Source organism: Borostomias antarcticus (assembly GCF_949987555.1).
Source record: "Borostomias antarcticus genome assembly, chromosome: 4".
NCBI lineage: Eukaryota > Metazoa > Chordata > Actinopteri > Stomiiformes > Stomiidae > Borostomias > Borostomias antarcticus.
In genome coordinates, this window is record NC_140237.1 from 32,738,894 (window position 1) to 32,748,893 (window position 10,000).

Consider the following 10,000-nt stretch of genomic DNA (forward strand, 5'->3'; position numbering starts at 1 on the left):
AGATTATACAACGGGACCTGTAATTATGGACGGGGCTAAATCTGGACCAGATGGAATCAAAGTCCATCAATCAAAAGATCAATCAAGGGGCAGTACAATCAAGCGGTGTGTGTGTGTGTGTGTGTGTGTGTGTGTGTGTGTGTGTGTGTGTGTGTGAGAGAGAGAGAGAGAGAGAGAGTGTTACCTGGGCATTTCTAGCCAGCCACTGTGTCTTATGTGCTGTAAAGAACACAGTGTCGGTTCTCTGGGTCTCTGTGTACTGTCTTCTGTCTTCTGTCTTCTGTCTTCTGTCTTCTGTCTACTGTCTACTGTCTTCTGTCTTCTGTCTTCTGTCTTCTGTCTTCTGTCTACTGTCTTCTGTCTTCTGTCTTCTGTCTTCTGTCTACTGTCTACTGTCTTCTGTCTTCGGTCTTCTGTCTTCTGTCTTCTGTCTTCTGTCTACTGTCTTCTGTCTTCTGTTGTCCTAGTCCAAAGCCAGCACAGCAAAGGCATCCGTTAGGCTGTTACACTGCTTTTTTATTAAATCAAATCATTATTCATTCATACACTGCACTGTAACTTTTATTCCTGTATTTTATTTTTCACGGCATTTTGTTTTAAATCTCTTTTTTTGCATTTCGTTTTATATGACCTTTTATGTGTTGCACTTTCTTTCTTTCTTTCTTTCTTTCTTTCTTTCTTTCTTTCTTTCTTTCTTTCTTTCTTTCTTTCTTTCTTTCTTTCTTTCTTTCTTTCTTTCTACTTTCTCTGTCTCTATCTCTCATTCTCTTTGTCTCTCTCAAAGGCGTCCCCGTTAGGTACCGTGGATCTGAAGGGTGACATCATGTCGCTGCTGAAGTCGTTCAGTCTGTGATCAAAGGACACGTGGCTTGATCTGAACCTGAGTGATGTGGAGATGAAAGAGTCAAAGTCTCACTTGCTGAACTGAGCAGGGAGCAATAAGGCCAGAGTTTTCAGGTAAACTAGCGACATTCAGATTAGCATCTCTGATAAATGATGGAGGATTGGTATTGAAGAGTCAATGGCCGAGAGGAAGTAGTACACCAGAAGAGAATTGTAGATCAGACTCAAGATTTACTGAGTCCAACAGCAGACAGATCCTGGGTCAGTCACAGAGACACACTCCATTCAGAGTATAACAGCAGACAGATCCTGGGTCAGTCACAGAGACACTCCATTCAGTGTGCTCTGATCGGACAACCTAGCATTGAGTTTGTGCCCTCTTTATAGTCACGGTGTGGCCGGATTCTATTCATAGTTCAGTCTTATGACCTTATACATCTGTGCATTAGTGCCTAGCTGGCTTTTACTGTTTGCACCTGGTCTTCTCTCTATTCTTAGATTCCAACCACATATGTCCTGGCACTGGGAATAGCTTAACAACAGAAAAAACATTACTAGAGTCAGCAGAAAACCTCTTATCAATCTCTGTGAGCTTCATGACTGACATAACTGTACAAAACGGTGGTTTTCTCTGATGTCTGGTAATGCTGACAGGTGAACGCCCACAGAACTGATTCAAGAGAAGTAGTTCTGGTAGAGTTGTGTTCAAATGGAAGACATTGTGAAACTTTTTATTGCTGACTGGGAAGATCGGAGACCAAAGTGTGGTTTGTTCAACATGGCCATGGCTTATATATCACAGCCAATCAGAACCGAGATGATCCACCACTTGCTTCCCTCTGGAATATGTGGGACCTATGCCTGCCCCCCCCCATTGCTCTCTGTAAAGCATATTGTGTTGCCTCTGTGTATGAAATGCATTATAAAATAACCTTTGATTTGACCACTAGAGGGCTTCAGTTTTCACCTGAGATGTTCAGACCCCCTCCCCTGCTCACCCCCCTCTCCCTCTACCCCCCTCTCTCTCTCCCTATTCTCTCTTTCTCTCTTTCTTTTTCTCCTTTCTCTCTATCTCAGTGTGGGTACGTGGCTCTGTGAGGTCACAGCGTTCAGACAATGTTTAATCCATCATCATAGGATATTTTTACCCGCAGTGCCACCTGCTCTCTCTCTCCACCCCCCTTCTCTCTCTCTCTCCCTCTCTCTCTCTCTCTCTCTCTTTCCTCTTTCTCTCTCTTTCCTCTCTCTCTCTCTCTCTTTCCTCTCTCTCTCTCTCTTTCCTCTCTCTCTCTCTTTCCTCTCTCTCTCTCCACCCCCTCTCTTCTCTCTCTCTCTCTCTCTCCCTCTCTTCTCTCTCTCTTTCATCTCTCTCTCTCTCTCTCTCTTTCCTCTCTCTCTCTCTCTCTCTCTCTCTTTCCTCTCTCTCTCTTTCCTCTCTCTCTCTCCACCCCCTCTCTCTTCCCTCTCTCTCTCCCTCTCTTCTCTCTCTTTCCTCTCTCTCTCTCTTTCCTCTCTCTCTCTCCACCCCCTCTCTCTTCCCTCTCTCTCTCCCTCTCTTCTCTCTCTCCCCCCCCCGTCTCTCTCTCTCTCTCTCTCTCTCTGGGTGTCCTGCAGCGCTAACCCAAGCAGACCTTTCCTGGGTTTAATGACTTCTCTCACACATTTCAACTCTCATCTCACACTAACACACTCCGACAGAGTCTCCATGGCTTCTGAACCCAGTCAGGCTATTAGAGAGATTCAGCATGTCTGGATCAGACGGACGCTGCCAGAGTCAACAGGGGTACAGGAACGAAGCTATGGCCAATTTGATTTGATCCTATAAAGTCATAAAAGGCAAATTATGATCCAGTGGTAAAATAGCTCCTTGGCATAGCTGCATGTGTGTGTTTATGTGTGCTCATATGTTCATATGTCAGTGTTTATGCATGCTGCTATGTGTGTGTGTGTGTGTGTGTGTGTGTGTGTGAGTGTGTGTGTGTGTGTGTGTGTGTGTGCGTGCGTGCATAATTGTGACTTGGTGGTGGCCCGCTGTATCTCTTTCATGTTGTAGGCTCTGTGTTTATGACAGGAAACATAAACACAAAATGGATTTATAATTATCGCCTATAATTGCCAGCAGCTACGAGCACTAACTCTGTACTGAGCAGACAAACAGTGAGGGAGGGGGGTGGGGGGGGGGAGTTGTTATTGTGCCATGAATTCTAAAGTGTATCAGTTGAAGCACTGTGAATCAGAATTGAAACAAGTTAAAGGTTTTCATGTAATCTTTAATAAAAGAAAGTGTTACACCCTGGTAAAGAGAAGACAGACACGTGGTTCACACATTGAGTCGTTATTCGTCTTGTATTGTATACACACACATTCTCAATCTGTTCAAGCTGGTCACTCATGGACACACACACTTGCACATACATTTCACACATGAACACATTCACACACATGCACATGCGCACACACATACACACACACACACCCACATCTTCTCTTTCACGCCAAACAAATACTGTACACACACACACACAAATCTAAAGAGTTCCTCAGCTGTGATCCAGGAGACTCAGGAGATGTTTAAAATAATATTTCAAAGGTAAATAAACAGTGACACCATATGATAGGAATAATCAGTCATTATGTCAAGAAACCTAAACAATGAATTTGAGAAATTGGCTGAATTTACAGCCTAAAATGTTGAGTCTCCTGACCCAGAACTAAGAATGGCTGCTCCTTCATAGCTGTGATATAAAGGTAGCATATATTTGGAATATTTTCTTCCCTCTGGAATATGTAGGGGTGGGACCTATGCCCACCCTTCCATAGCTCTCTTTAAAGCGCATTGTGTTAACCCTGTGTATGAAGTGCGCTATACAAATAAAGTTTGATTTGATTTGATTTTGATTTGGAACCAAGGGGGCGGAGCTATTGTGAAGGCATTTGACAGTGTGGCCAGATCATTCATGTACATATTTGGCAGGAGACCGTGACCGTCGGCTTTGAAACGTCATGACACCCGCATACAGGCAGGAGAAACGGACAGAGGGAAGAGAGAATGAGATCTACTTTATGTATTTACAAAGTGCCATCTTCCATTTTTGGCCTGAAGTCTTCCCAGTAAAGCTATGCGCTCCCAAGACATAATTTCACCACTGGAGATCAGAAATTGCAGCGAACCAGCATTGATAGAACCATTATTTTTAGCTTGTTGTTTACTGTAGAGTAAAGCTCCTCCACTCGTTCTCTTACTGAGCAACTCCCATTGCTGCCAGTCATCTAAAGGTCATAGGTCACCATCAAAACATAGACATCCTAGACACACACTGGAACAGAAACACGGCATCAACCTCAAACTGAGGTCTGATTGGTTGTCGTCTATGCAGTGGTCGGCTGTGATTGGCAGTCTTGTTTTATGACACCCATCATCGTGGATGTTGGGGAGGAGACGGGGGTGTTGGGAGACCCTCCCAGCGGGGAACAGGGCCTCTTTTCACTGCTCCGTAGAGACTTGGAAGGTAGAGTCTGCAGGGGGCGGAGTCCCAGGCTAGCGACCGTCCAATAGAAACGCACGGTTCAGCGGTCACGTCCGGACAGATGAGGAGGAGAGAGAAGAGACGAGTGAAAGAGAAAGAGAGAAAGAGGGAAAGAGAGAGAGAGTGAGAGAAAGAGAGAAAGAGAGAAAGAGAGAATGAGAGAATGAGAGAATGAGAGAATGATAGAAAGAGAGAATGAGAGAAAGGAGGAGAGAAGTGGCACCGAGAGAGCGGAGGAATCAGGAGGAGCAGATCTGGAAAAAGACGGGAGCACGTCCAAAGAGAGGAAGGAGAGAGAGGACGAGGAGGAGGAGGAGGAGCAGGAGGAGGAGCAGCAGGAGGAGGAGGAGGTTAAAGCGTTCCTTCGTCCAGCAGTTTGTTGACCCCCTGGCAGATCTTCCTCAGGCTGAGTCTGTACTCCTCCCCGTCGCCGTAGAGCTCGGTGAGGAACTCCCCGTCGGCGAAATGGTTAAAGACGTGGTCGATGCGGGCGTGCGACCGCGCCGTCAGGTGCTGCTCCACCAGCGCGTGCAGCAGGTCCTTGCACTCCAGCAGCAGCTCCGACAGGATGCTCCGGTCGAACGTGTACTCCACCTCGTAGAAGCTGACCGCCGTCATGGCCGCCTGGTTCATCTTCTTCTTGAAGCGCTCGATCGTGTCGAGGTCGTCCGAGCTGAACTGGTGGTTGCGGTAGAGGACGCCGATCTTGAGGGCAATCTTGATGACGTCTTTGACGATCTTGTGGGCCTCCTTCTTGCTCTTGGTGAACTCTCGGCTGGCCTTGTACAGCTCGTCCAGGACCTCGCTGCTGGTGTCGTCGGTCAGCAGGTTGGCCACCGCCATGCTCGCCATCTTACTCAGGATCTTCTTCTGGGCCTGCATGGCCAGCGAGCGCGAGTTAAAACTCTCCTGGCCTAAAGAACAGGGATAGAGAGAGAGAGAGGGAGAGAGAGAGAGAGAGGGAGAGAGAGATAGAGAGAGGGAGAGAGAGAGATGGAGAGAGAGAGAGAGAGAGAGAGAGAGGGATGGAGACATTGAGAAAGAGGCAGTCACAAAGCCAACCAGCTAAACATTCTTCAATCTATGTTTATACTTCTTGTCAGAGATTCAGGATTCAAGTCTAAACAAGGAAAATATAGCTACCTCCTGCTTGAACCTAGCCCTAGGCTATTGTCACATATACTATATATACTGCATGTTATATAGGTTAGAGGGCACTACTCGGTCATTGACATTCACACATTGTCACATGTAGTATAAAACTTGTCACAGTTGATACCAGGGCAGTAAATCCTGCCCATTAAAGCAACCACAGTCCTTGCTCTGGGTGCTACAGCCCAATGTGGAGTGTCTGATACATGTGGAACATGTGCTCTGAAGGAATCAAGGTCAAACGAAACCACTCAAAGAGCCCGAGACATCAAACCGCATTCCCCGAGAGGGTGGAGGCCTTGTCCGCCAGCTGTGGTCGTCTGGAGAGCCTCCCTCCGTAAACCTCACAGCTGCATCGCTGTCATGACACAGTACAGAGATAAGAAGGGGTGATCTGCTTCTGCTCTCTCTCCCGAACGGTCAGATCATGTTTTTACTCCAGCCTAGCTTAGCCAGGGAGGGATGGAGAGAGAGGAAGAATGTACAGCTCACTTTTCTGGCCCCCGGGTGATTACTGGTTTTTTGCTTCCCTCTGGAATATGTAGGGGTGGGTCGTATGCCCACCTCACTTGTTCTCTGTAAAGCGCATTGTGTTACCTCTGGGTATGAAATGCGCTATACAAATAAAGCTTTGATTGATTGATTGATTGATTGAGGACATAAAAGCCTAGCTTAGCCAGGGAGGGATGGAGAGAGAGGACATTAAAGCCTAGCTTAGCCAGGGAGGGATGGAGAGAGAGGACATTCAAGCCTAGCTTAGCCAGGGAGGGACGGAGAGAGAGAGGAGGAGGGTTAGGGTTAGGAGGAGGAGGGTGTCCTTGGAGAAGGGGCGGATGGCAGACAGGTCCATGCGAGGAGTGTGAGGCCCGGGCCAGATCAGAACAGTCCATTGGGTTTTATTTAGGTACCACCCATCTACAAATTACAAGCCAGATAACTCCTATTTTGATTAAAGCCGTGCAAAGAAAAACTTTCTTTTTTTCCTTGGGCAGAAATCCAGTCCTTAACTCCTCTACACACACTGAGAGAGAGAGAGAGAAACAGAGAGAGAGAGGGAGAGCGAGAAAGAGGGGGAGAGAGAGAACAGAGAGAGAGAAAGAGAGAGAGAGAGAGAGGGAGGGAGAGAGAGAACGAGAGAGAGAGAGAGAGAGAGAAAGAGAAAGAGGGGGAGAGAGAGAACAGAGAGAGAGAGGGAGAGAGAAAGAGAGAGAGAGAAAGAGAGAGAGAGAAAGAGAGAGGGATAGAGAGAGAGAGAGAGAGAGAGAGAGAGAGAGAGAGAGAGATAATACAGCCCCAGCCACCATCTTGCCCAGAGGGCTGAGACCCACACAGCAGTCAACAGAGATCCCCTGAACATTAAATCACGGCCATAGGAACCTTTTATGTATTTTTTCCCTCCACCAATCTTTATTCCAGAACACATCTTATGATTTGCCATCTTGAATGAATGAAGTGTAGTGTGCCGAGAAATAACGTCGACAAGATCCAGCGAAAGCAGACAGAGAGGCAGCTCAACTGTACTTGTGGCCCTGCGATGGGCAGTTGAAAGTCACTACCTCACACCTAAGGACAAAGACCTTCTCAGTCAGTTAGTCTACACATAAAGGGGGCCTCGTTATCATAGAGCACAGCATCCTCACAGCCATGACATTTCATGTGAATCTACAGAGTCTCTACAGTATATGACATTTCCTGCACACGCGCTTGTGCGATGACATTTCCTATGGCATTTGAAGTCTAATTAGTAAAACCCATGCATGTGGCCGAATCGGATTCGCTCAACAAGTGTGTTAATCAAGACCGGTCATATTTATGGAGGCCCATTGCATCAAGGGAGTACAGTACGTGCTATCAGAAAGCCGCATCTGGAGAGATGAACAGATACTACTACACATAAACAACCTCATGTAAATCTGCAGTTTATTTCCATCTTGTTTGACTAAACTGAGAGGAGATGCTTCACTGAGCCTGATGGCATCGGATAAAGCAACGTCTGTCATGGAGGCGTGTTCTTCCCCATTCTAATTTCCTGTCTCTGAATCTGCTCTTTGTTCCTGCTGGCCTGTGGTGAACTGAGCAGAATGTTGTTGTTGTTGTTTACGGTCTAACATTGATGAAGGTGATAGCTGTTTTTAGACTCTGCTAACTAACATGGTTGTGGGTTTGACTCTGTGTGACCTTGTGTGACATATTTTATACTCCAAATAAAGATTACACTCAACCCCCACCACTCTCTCACACACACACGCACGCGCGCACATATACACACACACACACACACACACACACACACACACACACACACACACACACACACACACACACACACACACACACACACCAAATTAAATATAAATGTGCACCCACATTTAATAATTGGGCCCTAGGGCCTCACCTGGCTCATCAGGATGGATCACTGACCTCAGATTGCTCCCTATATCACACTCCAGACAGGAGAGAAACAGACAGGCAGAGAGACAGACAGACAGGCAGAGAGACAGACAGACAGACAGACACACAGAGAGACAGACAGACAGACAGGCAGATAGACAGACAGACAGACAGACAGACAGACAGACAGACAGACAGACAGACAGGCAGAGAGACAGACACACAGAGAGACAGACAGGCAGGCAGGAGTGTAAACCAGGGAAGAGGGGATGTGTGCAGTGTGAGTCAGGAAGGAAGAGAAGAGCATGGTTAGGAAGAGCTACAAGTTAAACTTTTACGGGTGATTTAGGGGTCATTTCCCCTCAGTCACAACTCCCATTTCTCCTGTACAATATGACGACATGGTTGGCCAACTGTTACCTATCCCTGGGTGATCACCTGAGCCACTCTGGGCTACAAACATCACATACTGAGAGGAAGGCTAGATGACTAACCTCTGGAGTTAGACACCCTCTACAACATGTCACCCTGGAGCAGTAGAACAGACACACACACTCACACTCACACACGCACATGCACAGACGCACACACACACACAAACACACACACACACACACCCTCACACTTTGCATGCTGTGTCCCTCAGGCAGGAATGACACTCAGTTAGGAGAAGACAGAGCTGTCATGGGAGATATGGGTGTCACACACACACACACACACACATACACACACACACACACACACACACACACACACAGCCAGTGTAAATCAACCATTACTGACAGATATGAGTTGTGATGAGTTGCTTATACTGTAACACTGCATTGGCATTCAGGATGTGTGTATTGGCAATTCAGACACGCTGTCTATCAGTGTACCCTGTACATAATATAAGCAGCCCATCACAACTCATACTGTATCAGTCAGTAATGACTGGCATACTCTGGCAGTAGCCTGACCTTCACACTGAATTTCCATTCATTTCACTTCATGTAAAAATGTGAAGATTAATTAGCATTCACTAATTGATTAGAAGGAGCTGTGTCCTTTTTGTTTTTGTATTTTTTTTTCTTCATTTCATTTTATATGACCTTTTACGTGTTGCACTTCGTCTTGATGCTTTTAATGTCTCATGTAAAGCACTTTGAATTGCCTTGTTGCTGAAATGTGCTATACAAATAAACCTTGCTTTGCCTTCATTATTGTCCCCCTAGTGAATATTGTGTCCAGGGGGCATTCCTCTCGATTCCAGATTGCCGGCATGCTATATAAAATCACACATCATGCTGTCTTGCTTTGGTTCATTATAAACAAACAAAGCCAGAAAATGGAGGGGTCTTCTACAGGGCAATATAGTGGGATCTCTGTACGAAAACGCCTAGTGAGAGGCAGGGGGCTTGATAGCACAAGGGAACATGCATTATGGGTGGGGGACAGCATTAGGGCTGGGTATCGAGTCGAATTTCAAGAATCGATTCGATTCCGATTCACAAGGTTTAGAATCGATTATCACGATTCGATTCGATTCAATATTGATTCGGTTAGTGTTACTAAAACCAGTTTTTTTTTTTTTGCTGTAAACTTAATTACATGACTGCCAAGTTATGCAACACATCAATACTAGGGCTGGGTATCGATACTGATTTCCAAAAATGAATGAATGAATTAATCATTGAATGAATTAATGAACTATTCATTCCTTAATTTATTCATTAAATAAAAGATCGATTTTGGGATTCATGAATCGATTCTGAATCATTTGATTCAGAATTGATGAATCGATTTTTTAAACCCAGCCCTAGACAGCATGTTTACATGTGTACAGCACTTGTTCAATCTGAAAGTGCCCCCATTGCAGTCTTTTTGGGCGTTGCCGAGGAGATAGTCCTCATCGATTAGTTCACCCTCCCCGCCCCCTCACCTACAGTCATTTGTCATCACATTTAAAGGATGCTGATTGGTTGGAATTCCAACCTGAGAAATCACTCTGAATGAGAGCAACACCAGGTCCCGAGTTGCATTTCACCAATTAATGTGGCCGTGAGAGAGAGAGAGAGAAAGAGAGAGAAAGAGAGAGAAAGAGAGAT

At 45.9% G+C, this 10,000-nt stretch overlaps 1 protein-coding gene across 1 annotated transcript in view; it reads right to left on the bottom strand.

Moving 5' to 3' along the window:
• Positions 1–3,104: 3,104 nt before the first annotated feature.
• Positions 3,105–10,000, bottom strand: part of tnfaip8l3 (tumor necrosis factor, alpha-induced protein 8-like 3) — a 17,872-nt gene continuing 10,976 nt past the window's right edge. The window contains exon 2 of the mRNA XM_084437532.1: positions 3,105–5,284. Coding sequence (XP_084293658.1) covers positions 4,722–5,284 — 563 coding nt within the window. The 3' untranslated portion in view covers positions 3,105–4,721. The remainder of the gene's footprint in view (positions 5,285–10,000) is intronic.